Genomic DNA, 20719 nt, shown 5'->3' with positions numbered 1-20719 from the left:
GCTAATATATGCTAAACAACCTCTTCCCCATGATGTCTTTTTCCTACTTCCTACTCCAACTTCAAAATAACTGGTATTTTTAACCACAGCTCCTAGTTTATAACGTCTACTCTCTCAATTTTGAGTTAAACTACCAAATTAGCAGTCAGTTTCCATTTGAAAAATATTGTAGATGAATATTCTCATGAAAGATGATCATAACATATTAAGTTCTTTAAAAGGTTACAAAATTATATTGTAACTCCCACAAGTCAGTGCAAAACAAAGCAGGCAAAAAAGGAACAGAAGACTGGGCCAACATTCCACAAAAGAAAAATGTAAATGTTCCATTTATATATGAAGAGGGCGTTGAACTGCACTGGTAACCAGGAGAATGCAGTTCAAATCACAGTGGGATGTACACACATCAGAACGGGACCTCTTAGAATCTGACCTTCCCTATGGTGAAGATATAGTACATGACAGACTCCCATATAGTCCGGCCAAGAAACAGGAAAAGGGATGTAGCCCCTTTGGAAAACCGTGTGGCATTGTCTTATAATGTTTGCACCTGCCTTACGTTAAGAATTCTGCATGTACATATATGAGAGATGCACACAGGCGTCTCAGGAGACACATACAAGCCAAAGGAGCATTGCTTATAACTGCTAAAAACTAGAAGTGGTAGTACCTCAAACTTCTTTCAGAACAAACAACTAACTACGCTGTGATACGTAAACACCACGGATCACTATTTTGCAGGGACCACGGACGAGGGCAGCATGAATGTTACAACCTGTAGTACAAATTTCAAGACAGCAAAATATTCACACTATCGTCTCACTGATACAAAGTTTAAGACTTAGCAGACTTAAGGATATTGCTTAAGGATGCACGTGGAGTAGCAAAGGAAAGGAAGGAATCGTGACCAAAAACAGCATGACAGTGGCTTCCTCGAGTGAGAAGGAAGAAGCTTGAGACATGAGGAGCTTTGAGTGCCAGTAATGTCCGAATGTTCCAGTTCTTGACCTGTGTAACAGCTTCATGAGTGTTTGCTTTTAATTGCTTGTTAAACTATACAACTTTGCTTGTTAAACCATACAACTAAGTTTTAAGTATTATATTTCACAATAAAAAGTGTTTAAAACTGTATTATAATATTAAGAAAAAAATATATATATATACACATATAATGTGGTCTAAAATAATGCATTTCAATGAGATCTCAGAGGTTATTGCTAGGTGAGGAAATGGCAGAAATGAAGAAAAAGGGTATTTTCTCATTTTTCTACAATGAACATGTAACATTTTATAAAAATGGAAATAACGTATTCACAAGTGATGACTGAGTCTTGATCTGTCACCTTAGCCAGAAAACTTAAACTCCATGCAGTAGCAGCCAGTAACAGTTCAACTTCCTGTTTACTTTGTTTTTTTTCACTGGCCATCATTCCATTCATTGGCCGTTCAACCTCATTTATAATTTCGCATTTGTAAAAAAGAAAACGAAGTATATATGTAGCACATTAAGTATTTAACTGAACAGTGGTATTTTTTAGCCTTCCATTGGATTTTCAGGGGAATTCAGAAATGCTGGAGGGAAACAGTGAGAATATTCATCTTGCTAGTAAAGTGGGAGTTGCTGGAAGGGCCAGAGACAAGGTAGGCTAGACCCAAGAAGCAAACCTTTCAGTCTCATCCTCCACCCTACTGGCCCTGAGTGGGCTTGGCCCTATGCCCCTTGTATCTTTGCACGTGATTCCTCCACCTGATTGTACTCTTTCCTTCCTGGCATTCTTCTGCATACTTCACATCTCAGCTCAAGAGTAACCTTCTTCAGGGAAGCCCTACCTGACTTCTCCTGGGAGCTCCCAGAGAGAAATCTTTACTCAGGCCTCCAGGCTGGCACTTGCTACATTATCTTGTTAGTACTTATTTACATGTCCCACTAATCGTTGACTTTCAGGGGAAGGATTTTGTCTTTTTACCTTGAAATCTGCAACAGCTAATACCATATTAAGTGCAATGGAGCCACTCAATAAATACATGATGAATGAATGAATAAAGGAATGTGAAGGACCTTTAAAGGAATGAATAGTTCAGAAAATAAGAAAGGACTGATGCAGCCTATGGAATAAAAAAGCAGAATACTATCATGAGGGTACTAACTAGATGATGCTAGGGATTTTTATTTATATGCGGAAAATTTTAGCTCTGAAAAGCACAATTTTATTGCACTTTAAAATTAATGTGAAAGTAAATCATGAGGTTGCATGAGACAAATAATCCAGACCATTTCTTTCATTTGGGCTTACCTCACTAAAACTGCCACAATGAATAAAACCTTAATCTCTGGGGCGCCTGGGTGGCATAGCGGTTGGGCGTCTGCCTTTGGCTCAGGGCGTGATCCCGGCGATCTGGGATCGAGCCCCACATCAGGCTCTTCTGCTATGAGCCTGCTTCTTCCTCTCCCACTCCCCCTGCTTGTGTTCCCTCTCTCGCTGGCTGTCTCTATCTCTGTCGAATAAATAAATAAAATCTTTAAAAAAAAAAAAAACCTTAATCTCTGTTTGTATAGTTTGAAAGATACAAAGTATTTTCCCCCCACAACTTACTTATTCACATTTTCTCAGTACCTAATAGATCATGCAGTGTCTTGATTCCCCAGGAGAGCTGGTTATTTTCTTCCCACAAATCCATCATATTCAGAGCTTTACTCATTTTGTTTCTAACAGTGTGTAAAGTGATTTCTCATTACTCACTTAAGACATGCCTGTTTATTATGTAGGGAGAGAGAAGTACAGGAGAAGAAATAAGACGAAGAAAATAAGAAGAGATTTCAAAATGTCAGGAATCCATCTAACCTGAAAGTTGATTTCATTTCCCACAGAGGAAGAACATAATTAGTTAGTAATAATAAGCAACTCATTTGTGTATGAATATTTACTGAGTGGGCAATTCTCCTGTAATGTGTTGTCTAATGGGGAATATAGACAGGTAGAAGGTCTATAGCATAATAAAGTTGTAACCACAGAGCATGGTAGCCGTATAGAGACCTCTAGGTTGAGATCTGAAGGATAAGTTGGAGCAGATAACTGGAGATAAAAGGAGGAAGGAGAAGGAGCAGGATTTGGCATTTTATTACATGTGAAGAAGTGAGAGAAAGGGAGGAAAGGAGGATGAAATCAACATTTCTGGTTTAGCCCTAAAACACATTTCCTGAGAGAAGGCAGGACTGAGAAGAAGTTTTGTTAGGTGACAAGTTCAATTTCGGTTATCTTAAGTATCATGTGCATGGGAGATATCCAAAAAGAGACATTTATATATAGGATGGATATGTATGTGTGTTTAAATCTATCGATTGATTGATAGATATAAATTTGGAGTACAAATAATAGGAGTTCCATAAAAAGGAAACAGAGAAGTCAGAGGGGAGGAAATTGCCAAAATAACACTTCAAGAAATTTCCCAGAACTCATAGGATGAGGGTTTGCAGACTGAGAGAACCTATCAAGTGCCCAGTACAATTAATGGAAAAAGACCCACACAAGGACATATCAGTATGAAATTCCAAACACTGGGGAAAAAGAAGAGACAACAAGAGCTTCCCAAGAGAGCAAACAGATCACATACAAAAGGTTGAAATTTATAATGGATCAGACTCTTCAATAGCAGCCCTGCAAGCTGAACAAGAAATGCCTTCCCAGTTCTGGGGAAACGATTACCATATTAGAATTCTGAATTAAGCTGATCAATTATACGAAGAAATTTTCAGCCATGGATGATGTCAGATAATTTGCCTCTTACGTACATTTCTCTAGAACCTCAACAACGAAATGTGTTCCACCAGAATAAGGAAGCAGACCAAGAAAAAGGAAGACATGAGGGCCAGAAAAAAGGGACCCTACAAAGGAATTTCCCAGAATGAAGACTAAGTGAGGTTTTAGGATGACAGCCCTGCAACAGTCATAGAAATTACCAGTCCAGAACAAAATGGAGAATTGAGGGTTTCAGGAAAATAAAATGGAACCTTTTTCATGATTGTGAGAAGAGACTTGTGTGTGAGCATTTTGGTGGAGAATTAGCAAAATATATATAGAAATCTAAGCAAACAAAAACCAAGGCAGTTATTAAATCCAGGGAAAACAAAAAGTCATATAAGTAAGAAAATTGCTCAATTGAGAATAATATTCATGTAATTGTACCAAAATGGACAGTGAATTTTGACCTAATCAAAAATTATGGTACAACTCTATTGATGAGGGAGGTAGTGTAGACGCGAGCGTATGGAGAGCAAAAGTGTTATTTTCTATAGTAGGAAGATATAAAAATATGTCTAAAATGTAAATATCAAGAAATAGCTGTATAAACCTGTTACTTAGATACATGGAGATAAATACTAGGAAAAATAGCTGAAAAAATTGAAAGTGATGAGTATGACTTGGGCATATGGAGGGTGGGATAGTGCTAGGTTTTGTTTAAATCCTGTGAAATGATCTTTTAGAAAGGTTCAGAGGTAGAACTTTGTTGTTGGTTTTTTTTTTTTTTTTTAAAGAGGAATACAAAAAAACGAAGAGAAAAAGTAGAATTACTGGCCCATGTCGTGGCTGGAATTATAGCTGGTGACTCTAAATTTGATGGCCCCATCTATGTCATTGTGTCTTCTAGCTGGACTAGTGGCAGGAGACAACTAGGTTAGGCTAGGGTTGGGCTCTGTAGACAGTTGTGACCATGGTGGTTTCTGATATTAGAGCAAGAGGTATGGAGAGGAGGATAGTAGAAATGAAGGACATTGTGATCAAATTTAGATTGGATATGAAAGGAGGTGAAGACAGGAAGAGCCTCGTAGTTTGGGAGTAAATAGATTCATAGTCTAGATTAGGGAAATGAACTGATGGAGAGGCAGTAACATAGTGAGATGGCTGGAGGAGAGAAGGTTGTATTCCAAAAGTGGAATATGTGAATTTCAGAGGTGAAGTTCTAATTGATGAAAAGGTCCAGGGTGATGCCCAGGGGTCCTGACTAAAGGTGCCTGGCAGGAGTAGCAGATATCAAAGGACTGAAAGGCTGGGATGTCAGATGAGTTATACATGAGATCATTGATGTTTCTAGGGTGATGGGAGGGCCTGGGGTAAACAGGAAGTCCATACCTGGGGGTAAGTGCGGGACAGTAACCTTGCTATAGGTGACAACAGGGAACAGTGTTAGCGTAGACCAGCCAGAACATTAGAACATCAAAGGAAAAGGGGTTTCACATGAGCATGGAGGTTTCAAGTTCTGGTGGGGTATTAGATAGTTTGAAAGAGATCTCCTGACTCAAAGATAAATTGGGTGAGGAGGATGAGGACAAGTGGCCATTTGAGAAGTTTGCTCTGGGAGAGATTGAGGATGAAAGCAGAAGAGGGGGATTATTTACCAAAGGGTGAGGAGTTCATGCGGTGTGGCCTGAGGGTCAAAGAGAGGAAGGCTGGGTCACGGGGTAGAAAGGAAGTAGGGATTCACTGGCTTCCAGCTTTAGAGAGCTAATGTCTTGACCCATTCTCTGGTCTCTTAGTCCCCGCCCAAAATAGAAGACCGGCAGCATCTACGTGCTCTTGCCCTCTCCCCTGACTCCACTCTGAGCGTTCTTACTCTGGCCCCATCCCACTTTCCTTTAGACTCTCATATGGGGTCAGTCTCACCTGGATTCATTGTGCTTCTGAATACAGGTGGGCAGGCAGGCCATAGGACTCACTGGGACCATTGCAGTACAATGAAATGCAGACTAAAACGAGGGCAGGAAGTCACAGGTTCAGAGCTTGGCTCAGCCATGTACTGGTAAATAATGGTTATGTTACAACCTCCATACCTTCACTTTCGTCATTTGCAAAGTAATGATACCAGTAACAATAGCAACAGAGTTTAAGAGTGGGGTAAAGTGAGATAATATACACGGAAGCAACTGCAAGCTAGTTCCTGGCATTTATAAACACAAATATATACATTCAACGAAAGTATAACCTCCCTGACAGCTCATACCACTCTCTTTCACTGGAACAGTGCCTGATGCGTATTTGGTGTTTCATAATGAATGAGTAAGAGTAAATTGGGGCTGGGGGGGATATATTGTTTGATACAGTCCTATCTAGATAATGTTTCTGTACTTTATTCAAACTCTATAAATCTTCCCTTGAAATGTTCCCACATAACATTTGTCTTACAAGTGAGATCAGAGTCTCTGCTTCCTGGTTACATCGTTCATTTTTTTCCTATTTACCTCTTTTCAGTTACACTGGCACAATAATAATTACTTGCATTGTTGCCATGTTTGCATTTCATTTTTCTTCTGGCTCCTCTCCATCTTCCTTCCATGGTTTTTCACGTTCCTTGTCTGGGAGTGGGTCCATAGGGCCAGGAAAGAATCAGCCCTATTACCTCGGCTTTGACAGGTGCATAGTGTGTGAATGTTAGACAGGCGGGGGATAAAGTCTATTGCTGTGTGTATTTCTTTATCCTTTTTGTTTCCTATCTTTTCTTACATATACTGAGATTGACTCGCATGCACGCGTGGCCTATTGTGTGAGATTCGGAGCCTGTAAAAATTCCCTTCAATTTTTTTGACATGCTTATTTAGTTTTACGAAAGAAGTATATAGCGTTCTTCTAACCATTATCTTAAATCTATTTTTCCCCCATTTCAAGGTTCTCAGTCAGAACCCTGAATGACCCCACTGTCATTTGCCCTTACATTTTGTTTTTAAGATGCCAGCCTCATTCTCAGAGCAAGCCCATCCTTCTTGACTGGGCAGCTTTCCTCGTATCCTCACGGCTCCCAGGCAGCCGGGCAAGTGGTCTCTGCCTCAAGCACCCATGATGAACGGGGTCTTAGTAACTTTTATGATGTCCAGCTCAGGAATAAAACACAAAATGGGTCTTCTCCCAGCAGCTGCCACAGTCACTCATGTCACCGTGGAAGGCCTTGTCCATGTGAGAAACTGAGCTTTTACGCTATTCTTCTTCTTTGTTTTTCCTGAGCAACTGTATATGGTTGTCAGGCAGAACACTTCAACTTAGACCTTTGGGAGGCTTTTTGCTGCGTTCTGTATAGCGTAACACTGTAGGACCATGTGAACATATCGTAATTGTCCGCACTGGGGTGGATATGATCAGTAACAGGGTTTCAAATCGAAACTATGATCTTATCCTTTGATACCAGTGAAGCTGACAGTTCTTCGCCCTCCTGGCGCCTTTGCCCTTCCACCCCAAAAGCACCACCGATAGGGCTCTGGATTTTGTATACATACATTCTTTTATAGAGCTCTGAATCTCCATGTGCAGAAGGTACACTGAGGTACACAAGAAGTAGTTTTGTCCAATTACAAACCCATAAGAGATGAGCATGTGTATGTATTTGTTAAGGAGCTATTTTCTCTGGCTGACCTTCTCTGGCCTTGTCTCATTGCAAGTCACAAAAGCCTCATCAGACTGCCATAGGCAAAAGAGAATGCAAAAGGTCAGAAGGATTTGGGATCACATAGCTGAAAAGTTCAGGTGATATTGTTAATGTGAGGTAGGGCTGTACCCAGCTCCTTAAACAGTGACATCGTGAATGGTTTTTTGTTTTTTTGGGTTTTTTTGTTTGTTTGTTTGTTTGTTTGTTTTTTGTCTCCTGCCCCTACGTTCTGCTCTCTTGGCTTCTGCTTCACAAAGCTCTCCCCACAGAGTCAGAGATAGTCAAGGGCAGTTCAGGCTTATATCCCACCAGTTCAGGCATCTATCAGAAAAAGAATTCTTTTCTAGTAATTCCAGCAAAATTTGTAAGATTTTTTCATCTTTATCCCAATCTGGATTTTGTTTTCCTTCTCAAACCAGGATGCTCTGTCACTCCAGCGTGATGCAGAGCTCTGATTGGGCAGGCCTGGGTCTCAGGCCCACCTCCAGACCCAGTGTCATCGCCCCCGCCCACACACACCAATCACGTGGCCCGTGAGGAGGGAAGGGTTAGTTCCCGGATGTGAGCATGGGTGCTGTTAAAAGCAGCTGGTCAGGGGCGCCTGGGTGGCACCTGTCTCTATCTCTGTCAAATAAATAAATAAAATCTTTTTTTTTTTTTTTTTTTAAAAAGCAGCTGGTCAGGCCAAACAAAAGACCTCCACTAGAGGAATATAGTCTGCACTGGGGGAAAGAAAACAGGGAAGGTTGAATGGGGTTTGAGGAAAGACAACTATTCAAGAGGAGTTGGGGAAATTAGGAAAAGCTTCATAAATAAGTGATGGGGATGCAGAAGACTAGTAAGGACCAAGAAATTGTGCTTTTTTGGTGAGTAAAAAGAGTTTCCTTATTTATTCATTCAGTTAGACAAAGAAGGTATTATCAGAGGCTAATTAATGCCCTAATCACTGGAACGGCTGAGTGTGACCTTCCATGGCCTCTGGGGCTTTGCCGCTGCCCTTAAGTTAAGGGTCTTGAGATGGGGAGATCATCCTGCATTAGCTGGGTGGACCCAGTGTAATCACAAGGGTCCTCCTAAGCGGAAGACAGGAGTAGTTGGAGAAGGAGATGTGATGGCAGAAGCAGAGATCGAAGTGATGTGCCTTGAAGGAAGGCACTAGAACACTGAAGCCGAAAAAGGCAAGGAAACAGATTCTTCCCTGAAACTTCCGGAAAGAATCAGCCCTGCTGGCGCATTTAGCCCAGTGAGACTGACTCCGTGCTTCTGGCCTCCCAGAACTATAAGAGAATAGATTTGTGTTGTTTTAAACCACTCGTTTGTGGTCATTTGTCCCAATGGCAACAGGGAATAACAGAGAAGCCTTCAGTGAAGAGAGGTGAGCTGAATTTGAGGAGGATTAGGAGTGAGCCAAAGCCAAGAAAGGAGGGATCGAGCACTCCAGCCTATAACAGCCTCGGTGAAGATAGAATGTCACATGGAAACTGCGCTGTCACCACGGGGGGGGGGGGGGGGGGCGGGGCAGAAGGGGGGGGACAGGACCCTGGAGGTTGCGTATCCCATGCCACAGAGTTGGGACTTGCTACGGAAGACCACAGAAAGCTTTGGAAAGGCTTCAAAAGGAAAATCATGTGATCTGGTTAATGATTAGGAAAGGTCTCCCTAGCACTGATAAGAAGGATGAGTCTGGTAAACATGAAGAAGGTAAGACACAGGACCAAGAAATCACTTAGAAGATTTTCTAACTGTCCCAGTGAGAAATGATGAGAAGAACTGAGCTAGGGTAAAAAGTGGGATTGGGGACAGGTCCAGACACAGGAGCTGCTTTACAAGGCAGACAAGTAGTGGCTGATTCGATGTGGGAGCGTAAAGAAGAGGACTCGCTGGCTTCTGGTTTTGGTGACCAGGAGAATGACTGATCAGGAATGAAAATCTAGGAAGAGGAGTTATTTGAGAAGAAGAAAATTTATTCCAGTTGGGGCGTGGTGATCCGGTCGTCTAGTAGGTTGTGGTAATGTCTAGTTGGCCAGAAAAAACAGGTCTGGCTCTCAGGAAAGCTGTCTGAGCCCATCTGGATTGGAAAGACAAAGACACATCAGCAGCGTGTGCAACGTGGTGGTGCAAGCGTGCTGAGTGGTCAGGAGCATGCAGAAGAGTAGACTGGGAGAAAGCAGAGACAGAACCCTGGAACAGCTTTACTCAGGTGCAGGCAAAGGAGGAAGCCACAGTGAAGGAGAGAGACAGTGTCCAGAGGGACAGGAGGAAAACCATGAAACCACAGCCTACTCTGGCATTCCTAGATACTCAGAGGTCTTACAGAGTTAGGTGAAAGCTTATGTTGCACTTCAAAATCATTGAGGCTGAGTCTGGATTGCAAGAAAACTGCAAAAAGTACTGAAAGCCTTGACTAATTGCTGTAATTTTCTGTGCCATCAAGAATTCCCAGAACCACGCAGGAGTTTTCTAAGCAGCCCTGTGTTCCTGGGGGAGGGACCATGAAACCTTCCATCTAGAATTGTTTGCACTGGGCTGCTTTCTCTCCTCATCCTTTCATGGATCAGACAAATTATTTTCATTTTGGTTTTGGTTTCACTGCTTTTACTGTTCATTTCTTATTATAAAGGTAATATGTGGTCATCATAAAAAATGAAAATGATGCAGAAGCATAGTAAAATAAAAAGTAAAATCCCCTCAATCCTGCTGCCCTATCTTTCACATCCTCTTATATAGTTAAAAGTATAATACAGATAACATTTTTGTATTATAAAAATGGGATAATACCGTGCATAGTGTTCAACAGCCAGCCCTTCTCTTTATCATGGACATCTTCCACGCTGGTACGGTATGGAGGTGCTTCATTCTTTTTAATGACTGCATGAAAGTACATGGTGTGGATATATCACAATGTATTTAACCATTTCCCAGTGTGCATTTTGATGAATTTATTATTGTGAATAATGTATGAAGTCTCTTTGCACAGAATCTTTTCACTTAAGCACAGCTGCAAAACCCCTATAGCCGTGGAAGGTAACACTCAGAAGCTCCAAAGAGAGAGATCTGTAGGAGCAGAATTGCTAGGTCAAGTCTATCAATATTTAAATTTTTGATAGAAGCAGCCAAATTGCACTCCATGAAGGCTGAATGAATTGAAACACTGAACAAATATTCATGTTTCATTTTCTTCTAAAGTAATGTGTTTAATGCAGACTTTTGGCTTTTAACATTTCTCTTCTCAGCTCCCATGAGTCTCAGTACCTTTCCATATTTGTTGATACCTAAAATCTGAGCAGAAAGAGGGATAAGAAGAATAAAGTGAGCCATAGATTAGGTTCTCTGAAGGGTGGGTCTGGCTTCAGTGGAGTGAAGTGGTGGCTTTCAGGACCCCAGGTTCCAGCCTTCTGTGAGCCCTGACGTGCCAGGGCAGGACGTCTTGAGAGAAGCCCAGTGGAAGGGAGTGGACAGGAGTGGAGTTGACTGAATGACCACGCTGGGCCAGGATGGGTGTGGCCCTGTGGTTGATGCTTATGGTCTAGTGTGAAAGGTAGACCATAAACAAACAGAGGAGGGTATCATGTATTTAGGGTACGATACATGCTCTGAAGAAGAATGAAGCAGATGAAGGGCAGAGTGTCAGGGGGCAGGAGGGCTGTTTCTTCTGTAGTGTCAGGCACGGCCTCTCTGAAGATTACCATTTGTGCAGATACCTGAATGAATGGATGCGTGAACCACGCTCAAGGTCTCAGGGAAACATGTTCTGTGCAGAAGGAGCTCCAGCTAAATGAAGATGAATGGAGAATGGGAGGAGATGTGGCTTGTTTGAGCACCAGTGAGCCCGGCACTATAGTATGGCCCGAGTGCAGGGGTAGAGTGATGCCACGTATGTCTTAGAGTTCTCCAGAGAAACAGAACCTATAGGACATACACACATGTACATGTAATACATTTTATATAGAGACAGAATATATAGAAATTGTAGATATGTTATATACATAATTTATATATTATATAATATATAGTATCTGTTATTATAAGTAAATATATATATAGTTTTTTTTAATAAAGATTTTATTTATTTATTTGAGAGAGAGAGAGCATGAGAGGGGGGAGGGTCAGAGGGAGAAGCAGATTCCTTGCTAAGCAGGGAGCCCGATGCTGGACTCGAACTGGGACTCCAGGATCATGACCCAAGCTGAAGGCAGTCACTTAACCAACTGAGCCACCCAAGTGCCCCTATAAAGAGGTTTCTTATGAGGCATTGGCTCACCTGTTTATGGAGATTGAGAAGTCCCTAAGTCTGCAGTCAGCAAGCCAGAGACCCAGAGACAGCCGATAGTGTTAAGTTCCAGTCCCAGGGCAGAAGACTGATGTCCCAAGTCAACAAGTCAGGCATGTGAAGTTCCTTCTTAGTCAGCCTTTTGTTCTGCTCAGGCCTTCAGCAGATCATAGGACGCCTCCTCCTGTTGGGGAGGGCAGTCTGCTTTCCTCAGTCTACCAATTTAAATTTAATCTTATCTAGGAATACCTAGAAAGATGTTTGACCAAATGTCTGGGCACCCCGTGGCCCAGTCCAGTGGACACATAAAGTTAACTACCACAGTGTGTGAAGAAGGCAGGAGACCAGATCATCTGGGGCTGAGCTGCTTGGTAGGGTGGCCAGGGGCTCGTGAGCCATGATTGAGAACTCAAAATGTGGCCAGTGCCAGATGTCAGAGTGACACGGAATAGGTTGGGTTAAATCAAAATGTTATTACAATTCATTTCACTGTACTTTTTACTTTTTGAATGTTGTTACTAGGAAATTTTAAATGATACAAGTGGCTCGTATTGTATTTCTATTGACTAGAGCTGGTCTACAGGGCCTCATCGATGTAACAAGGAGTTTACAGTTCATTCTGAGTATCTTGGGAGGTGATTGAAGGGTTTCAAGATTGGGAATCACTTGCTAACTTAGATTTGAAGCAATTCATCTGCTGCTCTGGAAGAATAAGGTGTAAAGGAGCAGGAGTGGGAACAGTAGATCAGGTGGGAGACTCTAGTGGAGGGGCGGGGGCCACAAGGAAGTGGGGGCGTTGGGCTCTGCAGAGGCAGCAGAAGGGAGGCAAGTGGTAAGCCCTGGGATGTACTCAGAGGAGAACCAACAAGCTTTGCTAATGGGCCGAGTGGGGGCAGGGAGCAATGACACAAACCAAGATGACTCCTAGTGTTGGGGCCTGAGCATAGTGAGTGAGTGATGGTGCCACTTACTGAGATGGGAAAGACTGGGAGTATGTTAACTCAATGCCATGAAGCATAATGAGAGTAGGAAGAAAAAAGCAACGGGGGAGAAATACAAAAGAGAATTCGGGCTTTAGAATAGAGTTCAATCAACGAGACTAAAAGAGTCTGTTGAAAAGTACTGAAGGTGACAGGTGTGTGGGGTGACGAGCAGAAGGCCGGTGAGCGAGGATGGAGAAGTGATGAGGCAGGTCCAGCGGTGTGGGGGAAGTGGGAGCCCAGGCAGGCCAGAAAAGAATGAAAGATGGAGAGGTTGGATCCAGATACCTGCCTCTCTCTCCAAACTCCTGGAATCATCTCTCCCCACCACCATATATACACACACGCACATACACATGTATGCACACATACATATAAATCATCTATAATGGTGCTTTAATATAAAGGGAAAAATTGATATATTTGAACATATTAAAATTTAAAATCACAACGCAATGAAATATACTATAAATAAATTTTAAAAAGTGAAAGGCTGGAAAATATAATTTATATAGCAGACAAAGAAAGGATTAATACCCAGAATAAATGAAGAGTTCTTAACACATCAGTAAGAAAAATAGGCAGAGGATTTAATTAGGCTATTTTCAAACAAAGAAATGCACATGACTAATATGAAAAGACCCTAAGTGTCTGGCAAAAATTAAAATGATGAGACTTCGATGTCAGTAGGGTCTGGGGCATGTGGAAAGAGTTACCTTCGTGGCTGGGAGAGTAAATTAGTACCTCCTTGTGGAAGACTGTTGGACTGTGTCTAGCAAAACAGCAAACGAGCAGACTCTCAATCCAGCAAAAGCACCCCCGTGTATATTTCCTGTAAAGATACTGGTCCCTGTGTGCAAAGAAACAAGTAGAAGAATGTGTATTGCAGCACATGTAGCTACTTTAATAGCTAAAACTTGCAAACAGTCTAAGTGTTCATCAGTAGGAGGATAGGGAAATGAATTGTGGTACATTTTGCCTATTCACATGTGGCATTTTTTCAAAGATCTATAAACACACTGATAGGAAAAAGATCTTTAAAAATGTGGGTAGGTAAAAAGAAATTGCAATATACGATTCATTTAGCTAACCAAGAGCTGTGTTTTATATGTGTAGATAATATTTATAAGTACCTAGAAAGAGGTCTGGAAGAAAATCCACCAAATTTCCACGAGCAGTTAGCTCTGGAAGAGGAGTGCGGTTGCAGGCTTTGGGGAGTGGGAGCAGGGACGTGTTCTGTATCTCAGGAACCATCCCCAAGCTTTACTGTTAAAATGACATAATAAATTGTGCAGAAGTGGAGGCGGGCCTGGGTACATCCAGGTCTGTGTTATTTCTCTAATCCTCCATCAGCTGTCCCTGGCCTCTCTGACGAAGGTGATGTGAAGAGTGTCTGTGGCCGGCATACACGGAGAAACCGCACTGTGCTCCTGGACATAATTTCAGGACAATCCCCACGCTGTTCTCAGTTATAGCTTGCTCTCAGGTTATCCCATTCTGCTGGGGCCAGCTCTGCCAGCAGGTTCCACGAAGGCTCAGCTGCAGCCGAGAGCTCAAAGGCTCTCCAGGTCACCTCTGTGGCCCAGCTGCATGGAAATTAATTAGAGGCAGACCACGTCCCCCGGGGCTAGGGTCTCAGGGATGCCGAAGTCATTAGCAGCCGTGTTCAGCTCGGCTTCCATCTCTGTCTTCAGCAAATGTGTTGCGGCAGGAAGAGCGGGCAGGCTGAGTTGGTGGCTAAGGACGGTACAACTTTAATTCCCAGATAGTTTGTCAGAGTCATTGGGGTGCAGGGACCTCCAGAGACAGAGGTGTTTTTCATCAAATAAGAGGCAGCAGTGTGCTGGTTCCCCTGACCACTACAACTAAATTCCCCTTGCGCTAAGTGAGTGTGTCGTCCCTGGAGCACAGGGGGTGGTGACCATAGCAACAAATCACCCAAATATTATTTTGTTCCCTTTGCCTTTTGTGACGCCTCCCTTTCCACTAACAACTCGTGTTACTGTTTTAATTACAACTAGCTCTCTTTCCTTCTTTTTCTCTGTCTAAACTCTCTCTAGGATCAAAGAAAGAAGTACAGAAAGACCAAGATGTTAACAAACCTGCTGTTTCATCTCCTAAGAGAACCGTGGTTTCAGCCACCAAGCTTCATTCGCCAGGTATTTAAGAAATGTGATCGGCGTCATTTGGGGGGAAGGCTCGAACTTGTAATTTATTTGGTTCGCGTGTCGTTAATGCAGCAGTGCCGGCCCATGTGATATGTGTGATATGTTCCAGAGCTTGACGTACATACACTGATGTGTTCTGACTCAAGATGAAATGAACCAGCTGTTGGCATTATTTTATGATAAAAAAAAATGAAATGTTACCGTGCTACTTTTAAGTGGTAGAATCTTCTCTGTTGTAGGAGTATCTGCTGTTCCGACAGCATGTAGAAATAATTTATAATCGAAAAACAGACTTTGAAGATTTAACTTCCAGAGATAATAGTATTTTCTAAAAAGAAGAAAAATAGAAAAGCAACAGATATCAAATACCTGCAATTTTGTCAATGAGGAAAGCATTTATTTACCTTCAGATATGAATAAACTAGGTAATGTCACTTGAGAGTGGAAAATGGCTTATATCATGAAAATTCATATTGTAAGGTATTAACTCCTTTGTAGAACAGAATGCAATTAACCTCACAACATTTTCTTTAAGCATGAAAATTGTAGCAATAAAGCAGCTACTGTTTGAGTTCTTACTGTATCCCAGGATACCGGGTACTGTTCTAAGCTCTTTAAATGTCTTAGTTTATTTAATGCCTGCCGGGACTGAGACAGGCACGAGTATTGCCTCTCCCTTTACGTGTGAGGAAATCGAGGTACAGAGATTTTCATTAATTTTCCCAAAGTCACAGGATATAAGTAGTCGAGTCTCAATTTGATCCCAGCCACTCTGAATCCCACAACTCCATTCTTAGTCACTACTCTATTAACTGGAAAGCTTGGAGAATAGAGAACTTATTAATATTTCCAGTTAATTGAAAATGTACAGGAAAGAAACCCTTGCCACACGTGAGAGGGTCGGGAGACAAAGCTGTGTGCCTAAATAGGGTGGGAGGTCGGAGGGGAGGACCCTGCTTAAATCCGGAATTTCCGAAGGTTCACACCCTCACTGGATGAATTAGGAAGAAAAATAAGGCGAGCCTAGCCTCTTGCACCTTTGGCTCTGACAGAAAGTAGGGAAGTTCTTCTTTAGGGATTCCTCACCCCCAATCTGCCCTCCCTCAATTTAAGAGCTGGAATCCATGCTACCGCTGTGGTCTGAAAATTCAGTTTAACATGCTGTAGCACTTGTGTGCATATAGCAGAATAAAATGGAACATCATCAACACTCAAGGAGATAAGCCACCATGAGTAAGGTTTTTCTATGCCAGGAGAAGAGAGTAAAGGTATTGTGTAATTTTAGGCTTTGTTAAGTCGAACTATATGCATTAAAACTTCTAGGATAAGGGCGCCTGGGTGGCACAGCGGTTAAGCGTCTGCCTTTGGCTCAGGGTGTGATCCCGGTGTTCCGGGATCGAGCCCCACATCAGGCTCCTCCGCTGTGAGCCTGCTTCTTCCTCTCCCACTCCCCCTGCTTGTGTTCCCTCTCTCGCTGGCTGTCTCTATCTCTGTCGAATAAATAAATAAAAAATCTTTAAAAAAAAAAAAAAACTTCTAGGATAATCAATACCATAGAGCATATAGTTCTGCACCAGTAGAGGGGAAAAGGTTGGAATGAGGGGTAAAAAAATACTTCAGTCAATGAAAGTGAAGGCAAAAACGGGAGAAAGGAAAAAGGAAAAAACAGAGAAGGCTAAAAGGAGGGAGGGAGGGAGAGGAGAGAGATTCAAAGAATAGAATAAGATCTTAGAAATGAGTTTAAAGACGTCATAATGAATGTACATGAACTAAATTCTCTAGACTAGATCAAAGATTTAGAGTACCAGCCTGGATTCACTTACTGAACAGTCGAAAAGTATGTATTAAATGCATGTTATATGCTGTGAAATCTAGCTTTAGACTGCTTACAAAGTATACACCTAAAATATAAGAATATTGAAAGGTTGAACATGAAAGGAAGTATTTATACCAAATAAATACTAAACAAGAGGAAATTTGCAATGTTACGGTTTTGAAGCATCTTTCTAATGGTGTAATTAATAAATATGAAACCACACATTTGTAAAGCATAGACTTTGATACATTTTGACACATATGCACATGAGAGACCATCACCACCATCCAGATAGTAAATGCATCTGTCATCCCGGAAAGTATCCTGGTGCCCCTATGTAATCCTACCCTCCTACCCCTCTGCACCCCCCCGCCCCCAGCCCCCCCATTCTATCTCTATAGATTAGTTTACATTTTCTAAAATATTCTGTAAATGGAATCATATAGTATGTACTCTACTTTTCTCTGGCTTCTTTTACTCAGCGTGGTTACCTGGAGTAGTCCGTTCCTAAAATTTCAGTGTGCAGATACAGTAATTTATCCATTGACCCATCAGCGCCCTGGGCTTCTACCCCAAGGATTTGGCTATTGTAAATAAAGCTGCTCTGCATGTTTGTACAAGTCTTGATATGGACATCTGCTTTCGTTTCTCTTGGTAAATATCTAGGAGTGGAATGCCTGAGTTATATGGTAGTTATTCATTTAACCTTTTAAAAATGTTAAAAGGTTTTCCAAACTGTTTTCCAAGGTGGTTGTACCATTTTATATTCCCAACAGTAGTGTGTGAGAGATCTAGTTCCTCCACATTTTCGCCAGTACTTGGTATGGCCGGTCTTCTTTTTAATTAAAGACATTGTAATAGGTATGAAGTGGTAACTCCTTTTAACTTGCATTTTCCTAATAACTACTGATGTTATGATGTTGAACAGCTTTTTATGTTTACTTGACATCTGTATATGTTCTTTGACAAAATATCTATTCAAGGGGCTCCTGGGTGGCTCAGTTAGTTAAGCGTCCGACTTGATTTCAGCTCAGGTCATGATCTCAGGGTTTGGAGATCGAGCCCTGCGTCAGGCTCCATGCTGGGCGTGGATCCTGCCTAGGATTTTCTCTGTCTCTCTCCCTTAGCCCCTCCCCTCCTGCTCTCTTAAAAAAATACATCTATTCAAATATTTTGCCATTTTTAATTGGGCGTTTTTCCCTATCTTATTGAATTTTGAGAGTTTTTATGTGTTTTGGATACAGTTTTTTTCAGCTACGTGATTTGCAATCTTGCCCCACAATCTGTGGCTTGTTTTGCATTCTCCTAGCAGTGCTTTCAAAGAGTACACGTTCTTAACTTTCCTGAAGTCCAATTCACATTTTTTTTCTTTTATAGACCCTGTTTTTGATGTTATCTAAAAAATCTTTGTATCACCCTAGATCACAAAATTTTCTTCTACATTTCTTTCTAAAAGATTTAAAGTTCTAGCTTTATATTTAAGTCTGTGATCCATTTCAGTTAATTTTTGTACACAGTGTGAGGTGTGGCTTGAATTTCTTTCTTTTTTTTTTTTTGCAGAGTAACATGCAACTCATTTCTACTCTGATCTTTATGATTTCTTTTACTCTGCTTATACTGGATTTAACTAGCTGATATCATTCGCTTGAAATCTTTCTTCTTTTCTAATGTGTGTGTTTAGTAAAATAAATTTCCCTTTATTCACTGCTTTAGTTATAATTGACAAATTTTGATATTCTGGGTTTCATCTTCATTGGTTTCAGACTGTTTTCAAATTTCCTTTTATGATTTCTTCTTTACTCATGATTATTTCGAATTGTGTTTGCAGATATCTGGGACTTTGCAGAGACCTTTCTGATTTTATTTCTAATTTAATTCCATTGTGGTTAAAGAACATACTTTGGATGACTTGAATCCTTTTAAATTTATTGAGACATGTTTTATGAGTCACAACAAGGTCTGTCTTGGTAAGTGATTCATGCATACTTAAGAAAAATGTCTATTCTGCTGTATCTGTGTGAAGCCTTCTACAAATGCCATGGGTCAAGTTGGCTGATGGAATAGTTCAAGTATTCTATATCCTTACTGATTTTCTGTCTACAGGTTCTGTTCATAATGGAAAGAAAGCTGTTGAAATCTCAGAGTGTAATTGTGGACTTGTCTGTTTCTCCTTTCGGTTCTGTCATTATCTGCTTCCTGTGTTCTGAAGCTCTGCTATTAGGTACACAACCATTTAGGATCATTTATCATTTTGATGAATTGCGCGCTTTATCATTAGGAAATGACCCTCTTTATTCCTAGTAATATTCTTTTCCCCAAAATCTACTTTATTCAGTATTAGTTGTGCACTCCAGTTTTCCATTCGTTCAGCATGGCATACCTCCTTCCATACTTCTCCTCGTCATCTGTTTGTTTCTTTAATTTAGGTTGGTTTCTTATAGGCAGCACGTAATTGACTCTTGCATTTTTCTCCAATCTGAAAGCTCTGCCTTTGATGTACATATCATGTTATTGATTTGATTGGGATGAAGTCCACCACCTTCCTATTATTTTCTATCCCACTCCACATGTTATTTTTTCTTTTTTCCCTATTTTACTACCTTCTTTTATATTAACTGAATATTTGTTATGATTCCATTTGTTCCCTTAGCTGTATTGATGTATTAGCTATCTATATCTTATTGGGTTATTTTAGTGGTTGCTTTAGGGTTCATAGTTTTTCTCTTTAACTTTTCACGTTCTGGCTTGAAGTGATATTATATCACTTTAATTATAGTACAGTTGACCCTTGAACAACACAGGCTTGAACTGAGTGGATTTCCTTCTACGTGGGTTTTTTTTTTTCAGTAAATACAGTACAGTACTGTAAACGTATTTTCTCTTTCTTATGATTTTCTTAATTACACTTTTTTCCTCTAGCTTACTTTATTGTAAGAATTCAGTATCTAGGGGCGCCTGGGTAGCACAGTCGTTAAGCGTCTGCCTTCGGCTCAGGGCGTGATCCCAGCGTTCTGGGATCGAGCCCCACATCAGGCTCCTCCGCTGGGAGCCTGCTTCTTCCTCTCTCACTTCCCTGCTGTGTTCCCTCTCTCACTGGCTGTCTCTCTGTCACATAAATAAATAAAATCTTAAAAAAAAAAAAAAAGAATTCAGTATCTAATACATATAACATACAAAATATGTGTTAACCAGTTGACTATGTTATCAGAAAAGCTACCAGTCAACAGTAGGCTGTTAGTAGTTAAGTTTTGGGGGAGTCAAAAGTTATATGTGGATTTTTGACTGCATGTAGGATTGTTGCCCCTAATCCCCGTGTGGTTCAAGGGTTAACTGTAAGAATCCTCTAACTCTATGCTTTCATCTCTCTCCTTCTGGCATTTGTGCTGTTATCAAACACTTTCCTTCCACATGTACCATAAACTTATACTACATTGTGGATTATCAATGCTATTTTCTTTCAAAGAGATTTAAATAAGAAAAAGGTCTTTTACCAATGTCCCTGATGAACATGATTGCAAAAATGCTCAACAAGATACTAGCTAATCAGATCCAACAGTGCACTAAAAAAGATTGTTCATCATGATCAAGTGGGATTTTTTTCCTGGGCTGCAGGGGTGGTTCAACATCCACAAATCAATCAACATGATGCACCACATTAATAAAAGAAAGGTAAGAACCACATGATCCTCTCAATAGATGCAGAAAAAGCATTTGACAAAATACAGCATCCTCAACATTATAAAAACCCTCAACAAATTGGAGGTAGAGGGAACACACCTCAACATAATGAAGACAATATATGAAAGACCCACAGCTAAGATCCTCCTCAATGGGGAAAAACTGAGAGCTTGTTGGGAACACGACAGGGATGTACACTCTTACCATTGTTGTTCAATATAGTACTGGAGGTCCTAGCCTCAGCCATCAGACAGCAAAAAGAAATAAAAGACATCCAAATCAGCAAAGAAGAAGTTGAACTTTCACTCTTCACAAATGATATGATACTCTATGTAGAAAACCTGAAAAACTCCACCAAAAAAATGCTAGAACTGATACAAGAATTCAGCAAAGTCGT

General features: G+C 41.0%; 1 protein-coding gene across 2 annotated transcripts in view; it reads left to right on the top strand.

Annotated features, from left to right (window-relative positions):
• The window catches only part of MTUS2 (microtubule associated scaffold protein 2), a 555967-nt gene that overhangs the window by 391508 nt on the left and 143740 nt on the right, over nucleotides 1–20719 (top strand). For both annotated transcript variants that reach the window (XM_045797034.2, XM_045797033.2), the window contains exon 7: nucleotides 14721–14819. In XM_045797034.2, coding sequence (XP_045652990.2) covers nucleotides 14721–14819 — 99 coding nt within the window. The remainder of the gene's footprint in view (nucleotides 1–14720; nucleotides 14820–20719) is intronic.

Source organism: Ursus americanus, chromosome 10, assembly GCF_024610735.1.
Source record: "Ursus americanus isolate L20-20 chromosome 10, mUrsAme1.1.p, whole genome shotgun sequence".
Classification (NCBI taxonomy): Eukaryota; Metazoa; Chordata; class Mammalia; order Carnivora; family Ursidae; genus Ursus; species Ursus americanus.
The sequence above is the reverse complement of the archived record's forward strand: the minus strand, read 5'-3'. Positions and strand labels throughout refer to the sequence as shown.